The sequence below is a fragment of the Peromyscus californicus genome, unplaced genomic scaffold (genome assembly GCF_007827085.1).
Source record: "Peromyscus californicus insignis strain IS unplaced genomic scaffold, ASM782708v3 Scaffold_10__1_contigs__length_136768540, whole genome shotgun sequence".
Lineage (NCBI taxonomy): Eukaryota > Metazoa > Chordata > Mammalia > Rodentia > Cricetidae > Peromyscus > Peromyscus californicus.
The window spans coordinates 23,354,113-23,380,723 of record NW_026294391.1 but is presented as its reverse complement, the minus strand read 5'-3'; the positions used below and the strand labels follow the sequence as shown (position 1 = coordinate 23,380,723).

The following is a 26,611-nucleotide window of genomic DNA, read 5'->3' as shown; positions in this document are numbered from 1 at the left end:
GCCCGGCTCAGACCTCCATTTTTGAGACTAAGAATAAATTTCAGTTGCTGGGCAGAGGCAGGTGAATCTCTGTGAGTTTAAGGCCAGCCTGGTCTACAAAGCAAATTCCAGGAAAGGCACAAAGCTACACAGAGTAACCCTGTCTCGAAAAACCAAAATAAGTTGGCCACTCAATAGAGGAAGATAGACAAGCAACTTTCTATTATTCCTTCATTGGAACCACAGTCAACAATGGGTCCAACTATTTCAGGTAAATATAGAAAGATAAAATTGCTGGAACATTGATAGCCTGTTGTGGGATATTATTTTAACTAGTGAAAGGTGTGTTATATTTGTTTATGCTGTGGAATATTACTTTAACTGTGGAAAGATGTGCTATATTTGTTTCTGTTGCATTTTGCTTAATTATGAAAAGATGTGTTGCATTTGTTTCACCTTGCCTGCCTAAGGCACCTGATTGGTCTAATAAAGAGCTGAACGGCCAATAGCTAGGCAGGAGAGGGATAGGTGGGGCTGCCAAGCAGAGAGAATAAGTAGGAGGGTAAATCTAGGCAGAGAGAAGAAAGGAGAAGAGAATGAGGGAGAAAGAAGCCAGGCATGGAGACAGCAGGAATGTAAGATATACAGAAGGAAAGAAAAATAAAAAGCCCTGAGGCAAAACATAGATAAAAAGAAACAGATTAAAATAAGAGCTAAGCTAAGGCCAAGGATTCAAAACTAATAATACATTTCTGTGACATGATTTGGGCACGGGTTGGTGGCCCAAAAGGAAAAGCCTGGTACAGTAACTATTTTCTCTTATGTGAATTTTGCAGAGACATTTACATCTCACAGAAGTACAGACATTTGTCACGAGGTCACAATGTGCTTATAGCATGTCAGGACCAGACTCCAGATTGCCACATTCCTGATTGAGGGCACTTCCCACTGCTTTCCATTTTGGGGCATTCTCATTTCCCATTTTATCATGCCCTTAAAATTTAAAATGACTTCAGCTGGTTTATCTTTTGGCCACAGAACTCAACTGGGCACCACTTTCAACTATACTTCTGATGGGACTGTGGTGGAGGGCTGGAGCCCAACAAGGCCTCAGTGGAGCAACATCTCCATGGCCATGAGGCATTCATTCCTACCTGCCATTTCTGCAGCCCACTTCGGAGTATGTCCTACATGCATCTGTGTGTTATTGCCTCAGTGCTACCTTTGACTCAGGCATGTGCGAAGAACATGTACTTACTCCTTCTACAGTAGTAGGCAAAGAGGTTGTATCCCCCTTAAGGCTGAACACCTGCAAAACTCATGACTGTCTTGTGTCTTCTGGCTTACATCCATTTGAAAGGCATACTTAAAATGGCTGCTCTAAGATTTAAAGTTGACATATAAGCTGATCATTTGTGGTGTGTGTGTGTGTGTGTGTGTGTGTGTGTGTGTGTGTGTGAGAGAGAGAGAGAGAGAGAGAGAGAGAGAGAGATCAAGTGTCCTGCTGTATCATTCTTCTTTATTACAGACAGTGTCTCTCACTGAATCTGGAGCTAGAGCTAGGCCGGCAGGCAGCAAGCCCCACCAACCCTCCTGTATCCATTCCTCAGAGTGCTGGGGTTACAGACATGTGAACAGTCACCTCTGACTTTTAATATATGAGCTGGGAATTTGAACTTGGGTTTTTGTTTGCCTAGCACCAGTTTTCCCTGCTGAGCCATCTCCCTAGCCCCAAAAGCCCCACAAGTGATCAGTTCTAGGTATCCTGATGATTTATGAACACAATTTAGATGAAGGATATGGTGATGTTTCTATCCCGATCCCCCATCTACACTGACTACCCTCCTTCTAACATATGATGGACCAAAAAGTATGTGCTGGAGGATGGCTGTTACATTCTGGAAAATTCTGTGGTGAATTATCACCTCTAGCAGTGGTCCCTTCACTAAGCTCTTTGTGGGCTCCTGTGGATTCAATGCTCTGAATTTCTCAGCCTTCATCTTTCATCTTTCTCTTCTCCACTTGGCCTGGTGCGTGTAGTTCATGGGTGGATTAGAGGTGACATACATGAGAAAAGAACCACTTTCAAGAGGGGATAGCATTATCAGGTGCCACCGTAAAGCTGGTGTGTTGTTTGTACTTCTCCTTTGCTCCACTCCTCCTTTCAAGTAATCCCATCATTCCTATCGTGTTCTTCCTCTGTTTCCTCAGACACATTGAAGTTCTTGACATTGCACGGTGTTTTTTTCTGTGTGTGTGTGTGCGTGTCTGTGTGTGTGTGAGACCAGGTTCCACTGTGTAGCTCTGGCTGGAGCTTACTATGTACACTAAGCTGGCCTTAAACTTTAGAGATCCACATGCGTTTGTCTCCTGAGTGCCAGAACTAAGGGCATGTGCCACCATGCCTGGCTGCACGGGGATTTTAAGGCCTTTGGTTGTCACTCTCACGCAGTGTTTTCCATACTTTAAAGCTGAGCTTCACTACAAGAGAATAATTGTGGATATATATCTTGTTCTGGGGCTAAAGAAGTAGCTCAGCCTGTAAAGTTCTTGCTGCTCCAAAGCATTAAGACCTAAGTTTGTGTTTCCAGGACCCACATAAAAAGTGGGGCATGGCAGCAGTTGCTTGTAATCCCAGTGCTGGGGAGATGGAGACAGGAAGATCCCTGAAGCTCATTGACCAGCTAGTCCCACCAAACCAGTGAGTTCCAGGTTCAGTGAGAGATGCTATCTCAAAAACAAAACAAAACAAAAACCACCAAACCAACCAACCAACCAACCAACCAAACAAACAAACAATGAGGCAGAGAACAACTGAAGATACCCAGTGTAAACCTCTGGTGTTCACATCCATGCTCACACACACTCGCACAACACAGACATGCAGTTATTTTGTTCCCACAAGCATAATTTAAACCATCACTGAAGCGGATGAGGTGTTCTAAAGGGACAGGAACCCTTTCTGGCATTCTTTAAAACAAAGCACGTGGACAACTTCTATGTAGCCTGTACTTGTTTGGACTGCTCCAATACATGGGTACTGAATTTCACTACTTTGATGCATAATACATTGTCATGATTATGGGTATGCATGTAGGGGTAGATGTTTGCACACCACAGTTTGCATGTGGTGGTCAGAGGACAATTCTCTCTTTCCACCATGTGGCTCCCAGGGATTGAATTCAGGTCGCTTGGTGGCACTTACCATCTCACCAATCTTGGTTTTTACTTTGAAAGGTTAATATCTAGAATGATCATTATGCAGAGGAGCTATGATGCTTTTTCTGAAAGAAGATAGCTAATGAGTCCTTCTCAAAGCAAAGCCTTCAAAATGGTGAAGACTACACTTTAATTAGCTTCTGGCTTTCCTTTAATTTTGCAAACCCGGTCTTAATGATATAGTAACACACATTCTCAGCTACTTCATCAACAGGTCACTTCGTCAAAAAACAAATTATTCTAAAATCATGATAGGAACTATGAAACAAAGTAGTCAGCATGATTTTATTGAAATGCCTTAGTAAATATCACAGGATCTCAAAATTCTCTAGTCTCTAAAACCAGGGCAAGCACTGCAAAGAACAGACTCCTGAACTTAGTTGACATTGTCTCTAACAAAGGAAAGTCAGCATATTAACATCTACCAGTTGACTAAGAAAATTTTAGATGGAGGCTAAACAACTTTGGTATATTCCTGTTTCCCTAACTCCCCTTTCTGGCCCGCCCTCCTGTCGTAGAGCTGGACGGAGCTGATCTGGTGGTGATTTCCCCTTCGTTTCCTTACTGCAAGCAGCAAGGAACAGGGAAGTCCTGGGTCTAGACTGCTCATGAGTCAGCTTTCATCATTTTGGCCAAACTGGAACAATCACAAATTTAAAATCTGTATTTCCATTGTATAAGGCTCAATTCAGTCTAATCAGTTCATTAGTGTATTCAGAGGTCCTTTAAAACACCTCCTCAGGAAAGTAAAGCCAGAAACCATCAGTTCTCAATTCAGAGGACAGCCAGGCAGACTTTTATATAGGGGATTAAATCTGAAGATCATTATTGTAAGATCCACTGTACACACTCCTAATCTTTAAATACCTTAGATAAAATGATTACCAACTGACTTTTATCATGCCAATGCTTTGAGACATGTGCACACACATATCAAGCTGTCTCCATGTGGATGTGCACAGGGATGTCTTCATTCAGCACAGACATGAACCCCAAGAAATACATATGTCACACATTTATCAAAAATAACAGTTGCATAGTGTCAAATAGGGTTTTTACACATGTCTAGTCAAGACTTTACAGTTTGTACCATAGATCCGAGCATCCCAGGTGATTGGACCACTTTCTTTAGAACAGTTACAAATAAAGTATTGTCAAAATGCTAGTTTCCATAATAACGTAACTGATACTTTCTAACATTGATTTGGCTTCTGCTGCCCTGAAGTTTGATATTCTAGAGTGCTGGTCAAGTATGTTGCTCAGATGGATCGGATTTTTCTACCCAAAAAATTTAGGGCTAGGAATTTATCTACCACTTTTAAGATTCAGCAAGGGAGAGAGATTGTTTAGCATTCCAAATCTTTAGTTACACAGGCAAATCCTTTTCTTTGGGGTCAGGCAAATTTGATAGGTTGTCCACCAACATGCATATAATCAGTCAGTGAATGGGTGACCTTTGTCACTTTAAATGATGCCTTTTTTAAAGACTGCCTTTTGTTTGTTTTTGTTTCATGACACATGGGCTCAGGTTGAGTTTGAACTCACTATGTAGCCTAGGCTGGCCTCAAACTTGTGGTAATCTTCCTGCTTCAGTTTTCTGAGTGCTGGGATTATAGGCATGAACCTCTAAACCTTGCTAAAAGACAATTTTATCAAGAATACCACGTTCAGTGAAATTCTTCTTCACGATGCTTTTTGAACCATTTTTTCAAGAGGCTCCTATTTACTTTTGCATCTGTTGATTTGCAGGTCTCTTCTATCTCTACATTTTAACAACTTTAGAGATGATAATCAGCCATTAGAGATTTAGTACTTCTGCTTACAAAGGGCCAAGAACATTTAATCCAAGCTCATTAAACAGTGTTTGAATAAATACATTTGGTGGCACTCTTAAAACTTCCCCATTTTATTTATGTGAAAAACCAAAAAAATAAACAGTCTAAAAAATGTGAGGGGATTTCAAGGAGTTTTTCTTTTGGTGGATATCTACACCAAGAAATTATTGGAAAAAATGAAAAGTAAAAGCTAGTGCTAAAAGTCTGGGAATAAGATGATAGGACATGAGGTGCATCCTAAATAATAATAATTCCTCTGGGATAAACAAAGACGCACATCAATGTGACCATGAACTCACTGACTACATCCTGAAGTGGTATCCAAATCACAGTGATCACAGATCATCATTTGGGAGTTTCAGGTAAGTTAACAGTTATGCCATATCCTCAAAGTGGAAATTAAAAGTGATAGCCTTATGTTGTCTTCAATATGTCTAATGTTTACTATGAAAAGTCAATATATCAGTGACCATCTTAGGTTCAATAAAATTTAGTCCCAATTAAGGGCAATAATAAAATAAACTCAGTTATCATTTTTTCCCTAAAAAAACAAGAAACAAAAATTCAAAATGCATGATAGCATAAATTTTCTGAGGTTCACTCTGACGTAAAGGCTATTTAGGATTTTACCCAAATGTCCACAGGCATTATCATTATATATTTACACAGAAGGCTTTCATTTGAAGTCACCTTTCACAACCTCAAAATATATATATGACAAATTTCCACAATGGGATTTTAGGCTTAAAAGTTGCTACCTCAAAGTACTAAAAAGAATGAGGGAGAATACTAGTGCTCATTGACCACAGTTCACTTAAAGACCAAGTAACCACCACCTTCCCCTGCCCCCAAAAAACTGAGAAAAAGTAGTCATGAACTTTAGAAGGGGAGACAAGGAATCTCAGAGTGTACATAGATCGGATGCTTTTGCCAGTGATCATCCTAGAATTGCTGAGTCCTAACACTAAAACAGCAGGCAGACAAAGACAGTAGGAAGTTGGAGGAGGCTTGCTCCACCTTCAGTATTCCAATCCGGACTACAGTGGGACGTGGCTGAACAAGTAGGACACCGATTCCCCATTGTGGGTTCTTCGAATGGCTTCAGCCAGGATCATTGAAATGTCAATCACCTGAATAGCAAAGGGAAAACACAAAAGGCAGCAGTGAGTTCTAGTTCTCTAAAAGCCAAAAAGCTAGAAAGCCTACAAATGTTTTCTCCAGCACACATACAGTATGTTTTGGTCAAACCTCCTCCAGCCATTTCTTTGGGAGTGTCCACACTGAAAATCTTCAGCTGTTTGTGGACTTTAGCTTTACAGACATCACAACCACCTGAGGTGACTACGATCAGTTCCTAGGAAGATTTTCATGGATACTCAGGGCTGCTGTTGCCCACAGATGGTCCCTTCTTGGGACACTGGTTGTTTAATTAGTTTTCTTTATTCATTGGCAGAAGTTTTTCCCTATTTAGAAAAGATAGCGACTATAATCTTTTTTTTTTTAAGTTACAGCTTTCATTTTACTTCTAAAGTTTTTGCTATAATCCAAGCATCCATTTATAAAACATGGCAATGTTTTTCATAAAATATTATAAGGCAAATCCTATATGACCTATCTTTCTATTTGGCTACATTTCAATTTGGAATGCCAACCCAATATGATTTTAAAAACTATTTTATTTATTATTATTATTATTATTATTATTATTATTATTATTATTATTATTATAGTGTGTGTGTGTGTGTGTGTGTGTGTGTGTGTGTGTATGTGTTTGTGTTTGTGTGATGTGTGGGTAAGCACACATGTGCCATGGCATATATATGGAGGTCAGAAGACAGCTTTGTGGATTCAGGTTTTCTCCTTCTACCTTTAGGTGAGTGGGTTTCAGGGATGGAACTCAGATCACCAAACTTGTGCAATAAGTGCGTACCTACTGAGTCATCTCACTGACCCCAAGAATTTTAAAAACATTGAGTGTCTGTCATGGTAAAAGCATATCCATGATCATTTTACCTTGGGGTCAGCAAACTATTTTTCCTGTAGAATATCAGAAAGTTAAAAGTTTGGAGTTATCTCTGTATCAAATACTCAATTCTGCATTGTGGTATAAAAACAGTCATGGGCAACATAGGAATGAAACATGAGTATGTGTCAATAAAACTTTATTTAAAATATAGAGGTGGGCTAGACTTGGCCTTTGGATGGCAGCTACTACACTACTGTTAATCATGCATAAAAACATAAGGGATGACTACTCTGATAATTTTCAAACTTGTCTCCTTGTGCTCAAATAACCTCTTTTTTCTCTCATCTGGATCAGAAATCATGAAAAGCACTACTGTGTTCCACATTCATGCTTAATGAGGGAACCAGGGCTTCCTCTTAAGACCACAGTGACTGGCCAGGGGTCACTGACAGATCAATTCAAAACCGAAGCTGCAGTTGTGTCAAGTGTCTACCATCAGCTCTCTGGGAGCCTATGGGAATATAGTCAGGAGGGACATGAAGAAGTAGGTCCCCAAATATGCTTAGAGCCTTCTGCCTCCCCCACTCCATTTTAGGAGATTATAGATGCAGGAGTGGAGTGTGCTACATAGTAATTCTGTGTTTAACTTTGTTTTTCAGTGTTGAGTACACTAGGCAAGTGCTATACCAAGCTATTTCCCCAATGCTCTTAATGCTTTATATTGTGATTTTATTCATTTGCTACTTCTTTTGTTTCCCTCCTTCTACCCACTGAGCCATCTCATGGGTGCTATTTGCGCTTTCTTTTTGTTTGTTTGTGAGACAAGATTACATGCAGCTTGGGCTAGTTTCCTCATGATACTCCTGCTTCTACCTTCCAAGTACCATACATAGATCATTTCCTGTTTTTTTTTTTTTTTAAATCCTCTTTTGAGATACTGTCTCATCCTACCTAGGATGGCTTTGAATTTGAAGATGACCATGAGTGCTTGATCTTCTTGCATCTACCTCATCAAGTACAGGAATTATAGGTATGTACCATGACTAATTATTCAGTACTGGGGCTGGAACCCCCAGACTCATGCATGTTATACAAGCACTCTACCAACAGCATTACATCCCTAGCATCCTTCTCTATCCTCCATTTTCTTCCTTCCTTCCTTCCTTCCTTCCTTCCTTCCTTCCTTGCTTCCTTCCTTCCTTCCTTCCTTCCTTCCTTTTTTGCTATTTCCCAATAGTGACCACTGACCTCTTAATCCTGGCCTTTCTCATGGAGCTAATATGACTGATAGCCCTTCTGTAACGAGAAGCTTCAGTCTCTATTAGCATCTGCCTTAGCAAACAGAAAGCTAGATACTCTGTTAAGGGTCTGAAGCAGGTGCCTTGATGCATGGTTCTGCCTGTGGTATATAGATAGTACCTGAATCTTGGAGCAATGTTTCATTTTGTCCTCTTGTGGAATTGTGTTGGTGACAACAACAGCTTCAAAGGCAGCATTATTTATTCTGGAAATAGCTGGCCCAGAGAAGATTCCATGGGTAAGGATAGCATAAACTTTGGTGGCACCAGCTGAGAGCAACCTTCAAAACAGAAGACAAAAAGTTATGAGTGGCATTGCATACCTGTAACCCTAGCACTCGGAAGACTGTGAGTTAAAAACAAGACAGATTCAAGGATACTTTGTTGTCCAGTGGCTAACTTTTGAATCAACTGCTGACAAAATGGACAAACAGGACATGAAACAAAGGACTACTGATTCTTGCCAAAACGAGTGTGGTTATGGCTTTATCAAAAGGCATCTTCTGAGGCCAGGACAATATGGCACCATCCCTGAAGTGGCCTTCGCAATTTGGAAAAGGTACAGTGCCCTTTTCTTCGAAGGCAGCTGAATAGGCAGTGGGCCGATGGCTTCTGATGTGCAATGGAACAGCAGCTGAAACAGTTATTCTTGAAGAGTAACTAAGCTCACGCCTCGCAATAGTAAACTGGCATTTGACAGAGGGATGTGGAGAAGAACGGGATGTTAAGATGAAGCCATATATACACAGCCAAGAATGGACAGCTGAATTAAAAAATCAACAACAATTTCCAGAATTTAAAATCCTGAGTCATGACATGACACTAGTGGAATTCAGGTGTTTCTGGTACATGGACTGCTCTCACCCAATGTGAGGTTGAACTGTCGACCTTGTGTACATCCTACCTCACAAATGAGTCTGTCAGATATGCTAAGCCTATAGGCTGAAGATGATGCCCCAACACTGTGGAGAAACCTCAGGTGACTGTCCAGGCAGCTGGCTGTTTCTGTCAACTCACAAATTTTTTGGAAGTTGCTTGCATGCACTTTCTGTTTTTATTTTTGTTAGCTAATATTATTTCCTTCTTGGGTCTCTGAGGGAGTTGAAGATTAGTTAGTTATAGTTGAAGGTTAGTTAGTTATAGTTGAAGATTAATTAGGATAGAAAGTGAATTAGATACATTTTGGACTTAACAAAATAGGATAGATAATGAAATTATTTTCTCTGAATTTGTCAAATACAAATGGACTAGACATTGTTTAGACATTTATTACTTGTATATATTGTATATAGTCATTGTACTTTTGTATATAATTTTTCTTTTGTTAGTTATAACCTTTTTCTTTTTTTTCCTTTTTATTAAAATAGAAAAGGGGAAAAAAAAATAAATAAATTTTAAGATTGAAAAAAAAAAAAAAAAAAAAAAAAAAAAAAAAAAAACAAGACAGAGCTACTGAGTAAAGTCCTGTCTCAAAAAAAAAATTAAGTGCCCACAAATATTCAAATATTCTTGAAATACTCTACATTACTAGTGAGAAGTTTGACCTATAAAAAAATGGGACAAAATCCATTTGCATTTATTAGCCCAAACTAGGGTCTTTTAAATGTATGTGTTAGCAAAATGCTCTGTGTTCCATTAAATCAGGATTATCAACCCTGATATTTGGATCTATATAATTCTTTGTCATATGGGCTATCTTGTCTATCATGGGAAAGTTCAGTAGCATCCCTGGTTCACACACTAGCAACACTCTCATGTTCTTAATTGTGACAAGCAATGATATTTTTAGACAATGTCAAACACTGTCTAGGAAAAGAACTGTTTGTGTTGAGAACCACTGATTTCAACCAATAGTGCCAAAACATGTGATGTGTAATCAAGTCAGAACATTACCAGTGAGAATGAGAGCATCTCCAATTGTATTCCACAGCTATGTGTGGCAAGGGAGTGGGTGGGGTGCTCCTATCCTGCCAAGTATAGCCTATGGAAAGCCACATGAGTTATGAGGCTAACCCAAACGTTGAGCTGTAAGAAGCAAGGGTACAAACAAACAAAATCCCTGTCTTTCTGGGCCGAGTTTCTAGGGAAACACCTTCTCCGATCCTCTTAAAAATGACCTGAAAGTCCAACCTAGAAAATGAAAATGCCCATGGATTGGTGGTTTTGTTTTTCCTACCGGGGAAAGAGGACTGAGAAAAAAAAAATGAGCCTAGAGTCTCCTGTGGCCTAAAACTCTACTGTCAACTCCTCAGCAATAATTAAGAAAATAGGTTAAATTTCAAATAATAGATGCCCCATGGGTAAATGCACTTGCCACCAATCTGACAAGCTGAGTTCAATCCCTGTGACTCATAGTGGAAAGGGAGAATTGAGGCACGAAAGTTGTCTTCTGACCTCCACTACTGTACCATAGCATGCATGCCTCAACTTGTGTGCGCATGCGTGTACACATGCACACGTGCGCGTACACACACACACACACACACACACACACACACACACACACAAATAAATACAATAAAATTTTACATGGATGATTTTTTTTTTCCTGAGATGTTTTCTTGTCCTTCCTGGGATCACTTACTTATCTGCAGCATGGCAGATGGTACCACATGTGTCAGCCATGTCATCTACCAGGATGGCCACACGGTCCTTCACATCGCCCACCAGAACCATCCGGTCCACTTCATTTGCTTTCTTTCTCTCTTTGTGAATCAAGGCAAATTCCACATTCAGCCTGTCTGCAATTGATGTAACCCTGTGGAAAGATGCAAAGGAACATGCCAACACCATCCATCTAAGAATTTATTATTGGGCACCAGGCTGGGGAAATAGCTCAATTTTTCATTGTTTGCCTTGGAAGAATAAGAACCTGTTCAATCCCTAGAACCCCAGTTAAAAAAAAAAAGCCAGGAGTGATGGTACAGGCTTATAATCCTAGCCTTTGGGAGGCAGAAATAAGGAGATTACTGGGTCTTGCTGGCTAGCATGTCAGCCTATTTAGTGAACTCCAGGCAGGCCCTCAGTGAGAAACCCTGTCATAGACTGTTCCCTAGCAAGTATGTGCCCCAAAGTTTCATCTCTAGCACTGCAAAAATAATAAAATCTGTATTTGAAAAAATATTTTAGGAATGCAGGATACTCAAGATAATGAAATTAGAATCAGGAACTCACTGAAAAGGATTAGGTCACACTTGTGACACCAGGCATAGTCGAGACTATACACTGCATAATCCATGTGGAAAAAGACACCAATGATGACCTCTGCCTCTGTTATAGCTTGCCACAAATGTCAAGGCACCCTGGCAGTTGACTAAGACTGCTGGTTAAGAAACTGATCCTCGATCTGTTAGGATTTGGGAGTCCATTTAAAACTCACAGGCACAACTTAAGACAAGTTACTCAGGACTTAACTATTTACTTGGTTTCTGGAATGAAGGTAGGGACAAAAGTCTTTGTTAGCATATCCACGCAATTTGTAGGCTTGTGAGGAGGGGCTTCATTGAGGCATAAGGAGACTCTGTCCAGGTGTGCTCAACCTGAAGTTTGTAGGCTGCATGTTTCCAAGGACAACTATGAATATGGCCCAACACAAAATTGTAGACTTACTCAAAACATGAGATTTAAAAAGAAGGTTTATTTATTTTTGTTCCATACGGATGTTTTGCCTGGTGTAGCATGTGTATACAGTGCCTATGGAGTCCAGAAGAGGGTGCTAGAGCTCCTGGAACTCATAGATGGTTATGAGCTACCATGTGGGTTCTGGGAAAAGAACCCGGGTCCTCTGGAAGAGAAACCAGTATTCTTAACAGCTAAGCCATCTCTCAAGTCTGAGATATTTTTTAAGAGCACATGAAGTTGGGAGGGGAAAGTGGTGGGAGAAATGGGGCAGGAATTGGAGGTGAGGGGAGTGAGGATTTGATCAAAACCTTATATGCATGTGTGGAATTATCAAACACTACAAAAATGAGATTTAAAAATAATCTTCCATTGCACAGTTCTTAAGTGTAAACTTTCTATATGACAATGAGGTACTATAATGTCAGAAGGCTGGCCACGCCCACCTAAATCTAGTTCCTCTGCCATCTAATGTGACTGTTCATTGTTGCCAACTCAGGAGAATCTGAGTATACAAGAGAAAGAGAAGTGATAGTGAGTGAGCCCATGGGATTTTGGATTTGTCGGTGAAAAATAAACTTTGATGATGAAGCTTCTTTTAAAACAATGCATAAATACAATGTGACATTAAATAATAATAATCAGTCACAAGACAATTCAGGCTAAAAAAAATGGAAGAACTAACATAAATACACCCTAACTTAGGAAGCAGTGCATGGAGGATATCCTTTTAATATAGGGCTATTCATCATGTCATCCTCAGATGACAACCAAGAAAGGAGTGTGGACTTGCATCAGGACAAAGTAAGTGGATAACTGTCTGAGAAAAGCCATGTTCTGTCACTGAGAAGGCAGCATGAAGCAGACATAGTTGGTACTCCATCCAGGTCACCATGCCCCAAGTCTGAAGACTTTCAACATGGCAAGTAGTTCAGAAAATTGTAAAATACATATAACATAGACTTTACCTTTTAAACCACTTAAAGTGTACAATTTCATGGCACTAAGTGTATTTACAATCATACACAGCTCTGTCTAGTTCCAGAACATGCCACAAAACCAATTAACTCGTGCTGCTATGCCCTGAGTGTCTTCCTTCAAATCTTTTGAGCATTAATCTGAGAGTAGAATTGCTTGAACATACGGAACTCTACACAACTTATTCAGTCAATATTTTCACAGCCTCAAGATACTTTTTACTCAATATGACCAAAGAAAATGAGACAACCTCTTTTTGCTTGTGTGTGTGTGTGTGTGTGTGTGTGTGTGTGTGTGTGTATGTGTATGTGTGTGTGTAAATGTATGTAGGTGCACGTGCTCATGCATGTGCAGAGGCCAGAAAAGGATATGGAGTGTCCTGTTCTACCATTCTCCACTGTATCACTTTGAGACAGAGTTCTCATTAAACCTAGAGCTTGCCACTTTGGCTAGGATACCTGGCTCGCAACTTCCTCGGAGCTGCCTGTTTCTATTTCCTAGTGCTGAGATTACAGACAGGTGCAGCCAGGCCCAACTTTTACTTGGGTGCTAAGGATGTAAACTCAGGTCTCCATACATTTGGGGCTGCATTTTGGCCCTCTGGAAGATTAGGCAGCTTGACTATCCTTCCTAATGGAAAGAACCACAAAGGTAGATGATGCAGGAATTTGAGGGAACTATCATTACAAATGTATCCCGAAGCTGAAATGGTAGAACAAAACAGTTGTGGCAGAGATGGGAGAAGCAGGTGACCACTGAAGCTCTCCTAGGAGACTTAGTAGTCTTTAAACAAGTGTGTGTGTGTGTGTGTGTGTGTGTGTGTGTGTGTGTGTGTGTGTGTACACACGCACGCACTCATGCACACAGGTGCTCACAGGTGCCAACATTCGACATCAGATCCCCTGAAGTTGGAGTTACGGGTGGTTGTGAGCTGCCTGACATGAGTGAGTACTGGGAATCCAGCTCTGGTTCTCTACCAGGTAAGAATGGCAAGTGCTTTCTAACCGCTGAGCCATCTCTCCAGGCCCCTAACAATCTTAAACTTCTGCTTCACTGCTGGGATTGTTGGGGTGGTGGTGTTGAGAGAATAAACCTAGGACCAGGTGAAACAAGAATCTAACAGGAAAGTCTCGTGTAATACAGGGGTGCCACCTATTTTCCATCCAGCATAGCAAGCAATGAAATCCCATCCTGCTACCCCAGTGGGAACAGGAAGGACATTAGCCCTGCCTCATTTCTGATTCTGGGTGGTCAGTTCTTTTTAGAACACTCTAAACCACATCTCCACTCTCCTGACGGTTGCTTATTTCAGTTCCCATTATACATATGATGAAAACCCTCAAGCAGAGGGGTAGTTCTCCAAGGGAACCAAAAGAAATATGTGCAAGTCCTCTCAGGATTACAAAGAAATTTCTGCAAAAAAGGGGGACATAAGACATCCAAGAATATTAAAACACAGTAGCTAACAAAATGAAAATATCTAAGATAGAGTAGATTAAAGATGAGATGAAGTTATAGTCCAAGAATATTAAAACACAGTAGCTAACAAAATGAAAATATCTAAGATAGAGTAGATTAAAGATGAGATGAAGTTATAGTCCAGAACGTAACACACACACACACACACACACACACACACACCAAAACAAACAAACAAACAAACAAAAAACAAAACAAAAGAGGAAGGAAACATGTAAACGGAGCTCAAAGTCATGAACAGCAGAGTGACAATGTGGCAGGAGTAGCTGTAGTCTGTCAAGAGAAAAAAAGGAGGCCGCGGAGATGGCTTAGTTGGTAAAGTGCTTGCCATGTACACACAAAGACCCGAATTTGAGCCCCGGCAGCTGCCTAAAAGGTGGATGTGGTGGTGTGTGCTTGTTATCCCAGTTCTGGGGGAGGTAGAGATGAGGATCCCTGGGGCTCACTGGTCAGGCAGGCTGACTAACTGGTAACTCCTGGTCACAGTGAAAAAGCCTATCTCTAAAAACAAAACAAAACAAAAAAAACAAAACAAGGCGGATAGCTACTAAAGAATGACACTGCAGATAGCTACTAAAGAGTGACACTGCGGATAGCTACTAATGAATGACACTCAAGGCTGACCTCAAGTGCGCGTGTGCGCGCGTGCACACACACACACATATACACACACTTCAAGAAAACAACACCTGAGAAATTTCCATAACTACTAGAAGACATGCTACGCTGACCAATAAATAAATGCAGTAAATGAATTCCCAAGTAATTGTAATAACAGAAGAACAGACATCTTAAAAGAGTTAAAATTGGTCCCCTTGAAAGGAATAGCTGTCAGACTAGCAGCCAAATTCTCAGCATCTACCACGAAGTCAGGCTATGAGTTTATAGACATTAAAATTGTACTTCACTGTAAAGGCAGCATGAAGATATATTCAGGTAAACTATACAGCCTGAAAACTCAATTCTAAAAGTCCACAGTAGGAACCAAAACTCTAGTCATCCCAGCAGACATCCTTCCTTTCTCAAGGTGTCCATCTACCAACAGTTTCCTTACTTAAACAGTTGCTTGGAAGAAGAAACCTATAATTTGAAGGCAGGCAAAAATTTTGCTCCATAATCATCTTCAAGTATATACTATGCACATGCCAATTTCATGATAAACCTTTTAAACTCGGATTAGGGAAAGGTGGTCTCTCAGAACACAAGACAGCATTTTTTTAAAAAGGCACTTGAGCAGATTCTGTAAAATGTAGATACTGAGTAATTCGTATTTATTTCATAAGGAACAGGAAGGGCCCTGGCCCACAGTATAGAAATGGGAGATACTACCATTTGTGGCTGAAGTTCTAAGCCCATGAAGTCCAGGTATAAGTTCAGAATCCCACTGCAAATAGGCAGGCAGAAAGACAGAGAGGCCAGGGAAAGAAAGTGAGCTATGTGGCTCTTGGCACTGAGGCACATGGACATCGGATCTGGGTGGAGTTCCAGCCATGTAGGTTAGTTGCTGGTTCATGTAGCATAAGAGAAAGGGAAAGATTCCAGCCCTCAATCCCGTGGGTCACTGTAATATTATCATTTCCTGAGATAGCTACATGTAACTAATTGCATACACACAATGGAGACTCAATACATGCCCCTAATAAGTTAATACAACAAATCACACTGAAATCTTACGTGGAAAGAGTTAGGATAAACATTATGTTTGATTGGTGCATGTATGTGTGGAAGCTAGAGGTTGGTGTTGGGTATGTCTTCCTTTGTCATTCTCTACCTTATCATTGCAGACAGGGTTCTCACTGAACCTGGAGTTCACTGTTTTGGCTAGACAGCCTGACCAGCAAGCCCTTGGAATCTGTGTGTCTCTGCCTTACTAGTGTTAGAGACACACACTGCTGTACCTAAGCTTTTATGTTGGTGCCAGGGATACAAACTCAGGGAAATATGCTTACACAGCATGTTCATTCACGGAGTAATCTTTCCATATACATATTTAAATGTTATTTATTAGTAGTATGAGTGTGAATACAGGCATGTACAGATCACTCTATGCCTGTGGAGGTCAGAGGACAACTCTTGGAAGTTGTGGATTCTGGGGATTGAACTCAGGTCACTAGACTTGCATGGCAAGCACTTTTATCTGTTGAGCCATTTCACTACCATTTCCAGACCCGTATATGTAGTTTTGATTTCTAGTCATGTATTTCTACTCTTTTCTCTTTGTGTGTGCATATGAATTTTCAGGATAGATATTACACTAAATTCTTCATACTTGTGTCCCTAAGGTTATAAAGTAGTTAAATTGTTTTTTCCTTCCAACTCTAAATTTTTATAGCACATGATCAAAGAGCACATAATTAGAAAAAGTTTACATATTAAGCACCCAGTAGTACAACTAACTGTAAAGTGATGTAGAAAGTGGACGAAACTGGGTGCTTAATACATAAATATATATATATATAATATATATATAATATATATATATATATATATATATATGGGATGCTTCTTTCTTATTGGTCTATGCTTTATAGGTGATCAACTCAATAAAGCTCCAAAGACTACCCAAGAGTGACCTCCTGTGGCAAGACAAAGCTTTACTTGAAAAGAATTTGGCCCCAAAGCTTTCTTTAAAACATCAGCCTTAGATTTCCCAGATAGACGATATTTTCTCTAGTGAAATATGACTTTTTGCATTAGGCAAAGAAACCAAAGATATCATCCACTATATATATATATATATATATATCACACACTACCTGCCAGGGTGTTCCAGCAGGACTGTCAGTTGGAGAATAGCTCATTCCAAAATAGGATGATGACAAAGAAGTATAGCAGACACTTAAGGTAAAGAAAAAGGAGGTGACCCAAATTCCCTCCTAAAGAACTGGTCTTTCCCAGCAGAGGGAGCAGGGGTGGCCCGATGAGAATGCTCTGGGAAGTTGTAAACAAAAGAGCATTTTAAACTTGTTCACTTACTTACACTTATTTACTCTGGTCTAGTCTCTCTCTCTCTCTCTCTCTCTCTCTCTCTCTCTCTCTCTCTCTCTCTATGGGTGTGTGTGTGTGTGTGATGTAATGTACATATACATGCCTAGTGCTTAGAGAAAGCCATCAAATTTATTGCTCTATCAATTCCTACCTTATATTTTGAGGCAGGGTCTCTCGCTGAACCTGGAGCTAGGCTGACAACCAGCAACTCCAGTGATTATTTATTCTCTACCCCTCACATGCTAAGGTTACAGGGGGATGCAGCCATGCCTGGATTTTTAGACAGGCATTGGGAACTTAAACTTAGGTCCTCATGCTTGAGCAGAAAGAGTGCTTACCCACTAAGCATCTCCCAAGCCCTCTTCTGTGATTTTTGAAAGGAGGAATTATCAAGTAAATAGAAGAACTTGGTATATAATAAAAGATGTTGTTTTAAACCAACAGAGAAAGGATGGATAATTTAATAGTTCTTGAATGACTAGATAGCTGGTAGAGGAGAGGGGAATTAGATTTTTATTTTACTTTTTATTTCTCAATAAATGTCAAATGCAAGAAAAATCAGAACATTAAAAGAGAAAAAGAGGTCTTTAAAAATATCCAAAATCACAAGAGAAGACAAATTTTAAGAGAAAGCCAAGTGCTTCATAAGCCCAGAAGCGAGAATGTGAAGAAAGCATAACTGTAAGATGATTTTCAAAGTCCTTCAGGGAATAAGAATATAAAAGGGGAAGGACATTAAAACTCTGAGAAAATATCTGAGACATTCATGAAAAACGGAGCTCCTAATCTCCTACTTTTGCCAATCCACAGGTAAAAGTCGCCAGTCAAGACAAGGACAGTTGTCATGGAAAACCCATTATTCCAGAAAGGATGCCTGCTCTCACTTCCAACAACCTGAGCTCACAGGAAGATATACCACAGGTAGCCTGCCTGATATATCAAATGAAACTAATAATACACTAAGTGAGCAAAGCTGGGTACCAAGATACTGGCAGCCATATTGAATAATACCATCTGGAATATCATTTCTGAAAGACCTGCTTTTGGCATTGTCCATCAAAATTCAAATGGCTTGTCTATTTGGATTGGCAGTTCTACTTCTAGGAGTGTATCTTACTTAGATAAGTGTGCAAAATGTCCAAGCAAGTATGTTGCCTCTGGACTTCACAAACTACAGTGCCTGTGAATGAGTAGCAAGAAATGATGAGAATGATGATACACACACACACACAAGAGACTATTACATAGCTATAAAAACAACCATGTAACCCTGAGTGCAGGCAGCACCATCCCATGGAGTGGTTTCTTTCGCTGAATACAAAGGAGAAGGAATATTAGGACCCAGCATTTATGTCTGTTTCATGACCAAGAATGCAATGTGACTAGCTGCTTTACATGCCTGCTGCCATGCCTTCCTGGCCATAATAGGTTGTACCTTCAAATCACAAGCCAAACTAAATCACTCCTCCCTTAAAAAATCATCAAGAATATCTGTTATATAACTATGGGATTGCTGCTAAAATATAGCAAGTACCCTTGTTAAAAAACCCAGTGGGGAAGTGTGTACAGCATTTGTGTGACTTTTCCTGGTGTGATCAAATGCCCAAAAGAAAACAACTCAAAGAGGAGAGGCTTCACTTTGGCTCATTGTTTGAGGAAATAAAGCACATCATGGTGGGAAATGGCTAGTAGCAGGCAGCCTCTTGGTGGCAGGTGCAGGTGGCTCATATTTGCCACATCTTAGAGGAACAGGAAGCAGAGAACCAAGCAGAAGCTGATCTGGGCTATAAACTACAGGGCCCACCCCACAATGACCCACTTCTTCTAGTCTCACGCTACCTCCCAAAGCAGCTGGAGAGCAAGTGTGCAGACACAGGAGGCTATGGGAAACATTCCATGTTCAAACCATAGCAGCGCATTATCATCTGTGTCTATGAAACAGGGGCGATCTGTGTTTGAACGCCATCCTAACACTGGAAGGAACAACAGTGCTTAACAAAGCTGAGTCATGTTTTGTACTATTCCTTCAATTTGTTTTAATTTTTGTATTACTGTGTGCATACGTGTGTGCATGTTTGTGTATGAACATGCACAAATGCCAGGGTCCATGTATGGCCATCAGAGAATAAGTTGAAGTCAGGTCTCTCCTCTTACCATGAGGGTCCCAGGTATCAAACTCTTGTAGTCAGGCTTGGATGCAGGGACTTTTAGCTGCTGGGCCATTTCACTTAATCCTACTTTGATTTTTTTTTTTCTGAAAGCATGAATGATATTTTTGACTGTATATAGAGAGAGTTGGGGTAAGAAAAAGGAAATGGCCAAAAGAACTCTATGGAATCTATTATTCTTTAGATTTACTTGGACCAAAGTTCTATTTTTTTTTCTTAATGCCAGACAAAATGGTCACTCACTGTATGATCAATTGATATGAAAATGTCTCTAACAGCAGTCTCATACAAGTAAACTGGTGTAGCCAAAGGTTGATTCGGGAACATGGCTGGCAACTGCTAATGGGCATGGGGTTTCCTCTTCATGTGATGAAAATATTCTGGAGATGGATAATGGTGAGAGTTGCAAACATCTGAGAATATACTGAAAACCACTGAGCTTTGTACTTTACATGGGTGAACTATAGTCATATGAATTACAACCTACACCTGATATTATAACCCAAGGTATCTAATACTCCTGGACCCCTTGGCCTAGGAGACATCTGATAGATGTAAATGTATGTTCCACCTCATGACTTTGGGAAGCTTTCATATTAACTGCAAGCATTTCTGGAAGAAGTGACTCTGCAATGTCACTCACACTGTTAAAAAGACAACATCACATGGGCAAGCCTCAATGTGTTGCCCAAGGTCACAACTGTGGGCTAGATAATGCAGTGCTGCTCCAAGCCCATCCCTGCCTAGCTGGGGACTTGATAACCTAACTGCTACTGTCTTTTGTGTGTCTCCGTCCTGTGCAGAGACACTTCCGGTTTCCGTCAGAGGCCCCTCTCCAGTTACTGGCCCTCTTTCCTCCTCCTCTTCTGTGCAGGGAGCCAAAGTGGCTACTGGACAGCAGCCGAGAGCACCACAAACGTGCTCTTCTGAGAACCAGGGCCTGCACTGTTCTGGATGGACTTTGGGACTGCTTTGTGGGCCACTCCTAAGTTTTTAAGGACTGTGACTCTAGGTCTGCAGCTGAGTTGCAGGTGGATGAAGATATCAAAAAATGGGGAGAAGCTACATGCATGCGCGTGTGTGTGTGTGTGTGTGTGTGTGTGTGTGTGTGTGTGTGTGTGTGTGTGTATGTCTATACTCAAGTGTGTCTGTGTCGCACTGGGGATGGGACCCAGGGCAGTAGGCATGCCTAGCAATGTCCCACCCCTGAGCCACAGCCAAGGTCACTGCATTTTTAAGTCCTTCTGAAGCCTGAGGGTGACCCTTGACCCTGGATTCAAGCAGTTGACTCACATTTACTCTCTTTTACTTTAGCTGATGGGTAGAGGTCTTGCTTACCTTTCCCTCCCTTGGCAATAAAACTCCACTCTACTACGTTTTGTCTTCCCACATAGCAGCTGGTAAGTTCTACAAGGTTCAGGGTCTTTAGCCTCAGTTTGCAGAATGCAGTGAGTCAGGTCAGCACAACCTTCTTATTCTTGTTGCAGCCTCAACACCACGTGCTCTAATGGCTCGCACATTCCTTGAAGCTGGTCCATAGAGCTTCGTGACTTGGCCACTCAGCGCTACTTTCTTAGGCTGCCATTACGGCACCGGCCAGTTTGTCTGTAAACTTGCTCATTTGTCAGTCATTCTGCCACTCCTAAGTACTGGCTAGCTGTGCCCTGATGGCTATACAGAACGGAGTCTGGGCATATCAGGCCCTCAGGGCTGGCTGGCATTGGATGATCAGATGTCAGGTCACATGGTTCAGTGACTGCTCCCTGACCAACTCAAACTGTGGACGTCTTTCTCCATAGGGGAACTGTAGACTGGGACTAATGTTTGCATTAATTTTCTTCGTCCAGGGAGTCCAGTACCCCAGGGACACTTCATATTCACCCGCCTGTGGCATGGCTTGTGGCTGGATTTCTCACGGGTGACTACTTTCTCCCTCATCCAAAGGCTCTGCTTATTGGCCAGGGTCTGGATTTTAGCACCCTGCTTTATGGAGGCCCCTGCATAGGTGGGAGAGGCCACGCTGCCAGCCCTTCCCCATCCCAGCCCCATCCCCTAGACCATCAGAGTACAGCTCTCAGTACTGTCTGTATGCAGGCAGGCTTTAGCTAGCTCCCATTCTTGTCGTTCCACATTCACGTATTTCTTTTGAAAAACTGAGTTCTATTCTGGCTACTCCAGTCAAGTGTTGGGATTTAGAAGGACAAACTCAGTCAATTGTGTTAATTAAAACGCTTTTTACAGAGAGTGCATATGTGTGTTCATTTTTTATTTTCACGAATGATGTGAAATGCTGAGAGAGTGATGGGCTTCTGTGCTGAAGGCAAAGCCTGAGACCTACTTAGTGGCTCATTTGCATAGTACAGTGTTATATAATTAAAAGCAAGCTTTCTGGGGGCAGGGATATAGCTCAATGGTACTGTACTTGCTTACCATCTAGGAGGCATTGAGTACTATCCTCAGCAACACACACACATACACACATACACACACAGACACACACACCCAGAGCATGCATTTTTCTTTTTTCTTTTTGGTTTTTCGAGACAGGGTTTCTCCGTGTAGTTTTGGTGCCTGTCCTGAATCTCACTCTGTAGACCAGGCTAGCCTTGAACTCACAGAGATCCACCTGGTTCTGCCTCCTGAGTTCTGGGATTAAAGGCATGCACCACCACCACCTGGCCAGAGCACACTTTTATAAAAAGTTCTTCATATGTGGTGTGCACATATACGTGGAGGTCCCGGGTTAATGTCAGTAGTGTTCCTTGACTGTTCTTTTACCTTATTCATTGAGGAAGTGTCTCTCAATTAAACCCTGAGTTAGTCAGATAGCTCTGAGGATTCCCGACTCTGCCTTCCAAGGCTGAAATCACAGGCAGACCATTGAGCACACTCGGCACTTACATAAGTTCTGCAGACTCAACTCTGGCCCTTATGCTTGCGGGGCAACAGCTTTAACCACTGATCTATCTCACCAGTGCACAAAGCATGCTTTCTCCTTTGAGACATAGAGAAATACAGAAAGCAGGAAAGCAGTAGGGAAAGAGAGAAATCTGCATGGTATTGTTTGTATGGTACCTTTTGGCTCCTCCAGCATCTGGGGAAACGATGATACAGTTTTTCCATTCAGTGATGTTTTCCCGAATCCACTGAAGAACTGCAGGCTCTGCATACAAATTATCCACAGGAATATCAAAGAATCCCTAAGGAGAGAAATCAATGTCACTTTGCAGGTTTGTTTTCTGACTGAGTATGAGATTTATTAGAGTACATGATTGGTGGGGTCAGTGGTTCAGCACAGTGGAAACCCCCAGGAGTGCAGGAACCATCACATGTCTGAAGGACCATGATTGGAGAAGTATTTGGCCCACATTCATGGAGGAAAAGCTGCTTCTCAGCTACTATGCTTTCCAATTCATCTGCATTAAACGTGGTGAAGTCTCAATTCTTCGAGATGTGAATTTTCCAGCAGCCAGGGAACTTGAACTTGACCCTGTGCAGGGTCTCAATCACATGTTCCTTTTTGTGCAGGTTGGTACAGATAGACATGATGGCCTGGCCACTGTGCCCTGGAGCTTCTCTAAGGTGATACATATACCCATCTGAAGCCTGGACTAGAGATAACAGACATGACTATCTACCAGAAAATTCTGTTTCTAAGGTCCCTTAGAGAAACCCATACAAGCAGCCTCCCAGGTAGGATGCTATTTGCAGCCAGGGCACACCAGGCCCCAAAAGGAAAGGAACTTAGCTTAATTGGATGCAGATTTTTAAAAAGATAATTGCAATCTCTAAATAATACTTGACTTATTTATCCAAAAGATACCTTTCTATAACAGTCTCCCCTTGGCTACTTGTAACAGAATTAAATCTAATGATACAGAGGTCATAAGACATCTTTTGGTCCAATCCATTTTCTGGGTATACTGATATTTACGTGATGGCCAGTGCCCTGAAGGAAAGAATGGCACTGCAGGACAGAGGGGAAAGCAGGTGGCTTTGTTGCTGTTGTTGTCCTAGCACTTACCACAAATCAAATACTTCACATTCATAATATATCGTAAGTAGGCACCATGAAATGTGGCCTGTTTTAGTGACAAAAGAAGGAAGTTATGAAGAAATTAGAAATGTGTATTGCAGGAACAGAGGAATGGCTCAGTGTGTGAATATATAAAGTACTTGCTGTACAAGCATGATGTCCTGAATTGGAATCCCCAAAAGCCATGTAAAAGCTGGGTATGATAGTGCACATTCTATAACACCAGTGCCGAGGAAGATCCCTGGAGCTCATTAGTCAGCCAACCTACCTGAATTGATGAGCTCTGGGTTCAGTGAGAGATCCTGTCACAAAAACTAAGGTGGAGAGTGATTGAGGAAGGCATCCAGTGTTGACCCCTGGCCTTCACCTCTTTGTGCACACAAACACACACAATGCATACTACAATGCTACCATTTCAACTATTTTACAGAAGTTTAGATGGAATCACAAAGCACATAAAAAAAAGCATTCCTGTTTCTCTGAAATGAATTGGAGGCAAAGTGTGATAGGGAATGGAGGCATCAGCAGGAAAGACAAACAGTCCAGAGAAGAGCTGTGCAGACTCAAACCTTTCAAAATTAGTTACAGAGAGTTAGGACCTAACCATGGGCAGAGTAACAGTGCTGGTACCTGGATCTGAGAGGCATGCAGGTCCATGGTGATGATGTGATCAGCCCCAGCAACTGACAGCATGTTAGCCACAAGTTTAGCAGAAATTGGAGCACGACTCTAAAAAATAGAAACAAGGATTTAATATCAGAAAAAGATGGAAACTGTTAGATTCCTCTCACAAAGATATACATGAGGAAACCAAATCATGGATGGAACCAATAAGGAAAATTACAAGTTATGAGAACAAAAGATATATTAAATGCATTTGGTTCTAAATATTTACTATTGGTTGGCATTGTTTGTTTCTAAGCCTGGATCTCATAAAGCCCAGATTGGTCTCAAGCTCACTTATATAGCCAAGGATGACCTTGGACTCCTGATCTTCTTGCCTCCATCTTCTGAATGTTAAGATTATAGGCATGTGCCACCATGTTCAATTTCTGTGGTAGTACGGCTGGATCCCAGAGCTTCCTGTATCCTAGGCAAGCATTCTACCAACTAAACTACATCTCTAGCCTTATGTAACCTACTGTGAGGCCATGTACCTGACACTACAGTATAATGCAAATATCAAAGGAATAAAGTCAAACTGTGTACACGTGACGTCACAATTTCTATGATTCAAATAGTAAGAAAGCATGAAGAGGTTCAACAAGATGGTTTAAGAGATCACTTTTAAGGCAAGGCCAGCCAATGCTAGCAGAAGAGTGTTCTAGAAGGAAACAATGAAAACAACTCATCTAAGGCCCCAAAGAAGTCCAGCTACAAAAGAAGTGCCATGCCCTGACAGATGAAAGCTAACCCTGCTACAAATTCAACAGCAACAACAACAACAACAACAACAACAACAAAAAGCCAATAAAGAAAGAACACTTACAGGTGATTGAGAATTCAACATTCATCGAAACAAGTTCATTGTCGTTACTGTCATTATGATTTTTCTAAAGTTACCTAACTTCTTTATAGCTTTAATTTCCACATCATAAATCACAGGCAATGAAAAAGCCCACATGAAAGCAGCCAAAGAGACTACACAGATATCATTAGCCATAGTTCAGACATGACGTTGGTGGAGATCAATTATTAACAGCATTGCATTCTTATAAACAAGCCACAAAAAGAAAGTACAATCTTAAAATTAAATGAAAATATTATTACATTTATTTCCTTTCAAACACCATTTTGTTTTTTAAAAAATACATATCACCTTATAATAAATATATATAAAATTTATACATTTATAAATATAATCAATAAATATTAATAGTATGTTATTAATATATAAACATTCATTTATATATTAATTTTACATTAATTACACACACATAAAGAATCAGAAAAAACATTCCTAACATTACCAGCAGATTTCTTAGAAAGTGAAACTATGGGGAAGTATTTCTTGCCTTTTTTTCTAAGTTAGAGTCTCGCTAGGGAGCCCAAGCTGTACTGGAATTCGCTTTGTAGAACAAGCTGGCCTTGAACTAACAGAAACCCACCTGGGAATGCCTCCAGAGTGCTGGGGTTACAGGGGGAAGCGTTTTTGTTTTGTTGTTCTCTTTCTTCTTTTTTAAATTTTAGGTGTGTGCGTTTTTTGCCTGTATGTATGTCTGAGCACCATGTGCGTGCAGTGCCTTCAGAGGCCAGAAGAGGGCGTTAGGTTCCCTGGAACTAGAGTTACAGATGACTGTGAACCACCGTGTGTGCTAGGAACTGAACCCAGGTCCTCTGCAACAGCAGCCTGTGCTCTTTATCATTGAGCCATCTCTCCAGCCTCTATTTTCTTATTTTTTTTCGAGACAGGGTTTCTCTGTGTAGCTTTGTGCCTCTCCTGGATCTCGCTCTGTAGACCAGGCTGGCCTCGAACTCACAGAGATCCGCCTGGCTCTGCCTCCCGAGTGCTGGGATTAAAGGCGTGCGCCACCACCGCCCGGCTTCTTTTTCTTATTTTTAAAAGGTGGCTTTTTTGTTTTTCTCTATACTAACTATACATCATAACTTACAATTTTGGTTCTTTTTTAACTCCCCTGTATGGTATTTCATGTTACCTTTGGAAAAGAGTCAAATTTTCTCATCTTTAATATCCAAATGACTCTGGTCAATCCGGCTATAGCCAATTCCTAACTCTTCTCCCTTGCCTCTGCTCCTGTGCCCTTCCCTGCAGAGAAGACTGGGTCTGTTCACTCTCTCTAGAGACTACCATAGCCTTGTGTTACAAACTCAACTGCCCCTATCTCACTCCATCTATACCTGTGTGTTTGATCGTTCAAGGTCTGGCTCAAATATTGCAATTTTGAGTGCCCATAAGAATTACAGAAATAATCCCTCTCTTCTAAGGTGACACTTGGTTGATCAAGAACCTTTGACTAGATAGCCCAAAAGAAAAATATGTAGTGATAAAATGACTCCTAATGATATTCTGCTGCACTCATAGATCA

At 40.9% G+C, this 26,611-nt stretch overlaps 1 protein-coding gene and 1 pseudogene across 3 annotated transcripts in view; both read right to left on the bottom strand.

Moving 5' to 3' along the window:
* Positions 1 to 3,464: 3,464 nt before the first annotated feature.
* The window catches only part of Prps2 (phosphoribosyl pyrophosphate synthetase 2), a 38,017-nt gene continuing 14,870 nt past the window's right edge, over positions 3,465 to 26,611 (bottom strand). For all 3 annotated transcript variants that reach the window (XM_052714993.1, XM_052715080.1, XM_052715163.1), the window contains exons 3-7: positions 24,195 to 24,293; positions 22,604 to 22,728; positions 10,882 to 11,055; positions 8,419 to 8,578; positions 3,465 to 6,163 (exon numbers count right to left, since the gene is read on the bottom strand). In XM_052714993.1, coding sequence (XP_052570953.1) covers positions 6,071 to 6,163; positions 8,419 to 8,578; positions 10,882 to 11,055; positions 22,604 to 22,728; positions 24,195 to 24,293 — 651 coding nt within the window. In that variant the 3' untranslated portion in view covers positions 3,465 to 6,070. The remainder of the gene's footprint in view (positions 6,164 to 8,418; positions 8,579 to 10,881; positions 11,056 to 22,603; positions 22,729 to 24,194; positions 24,294 to 26,611) is intronic.
* LOC128118088 (uncharacterized) lies at positions 23,174 to 23,291 on the bottom strand (annotated as a pseudogene).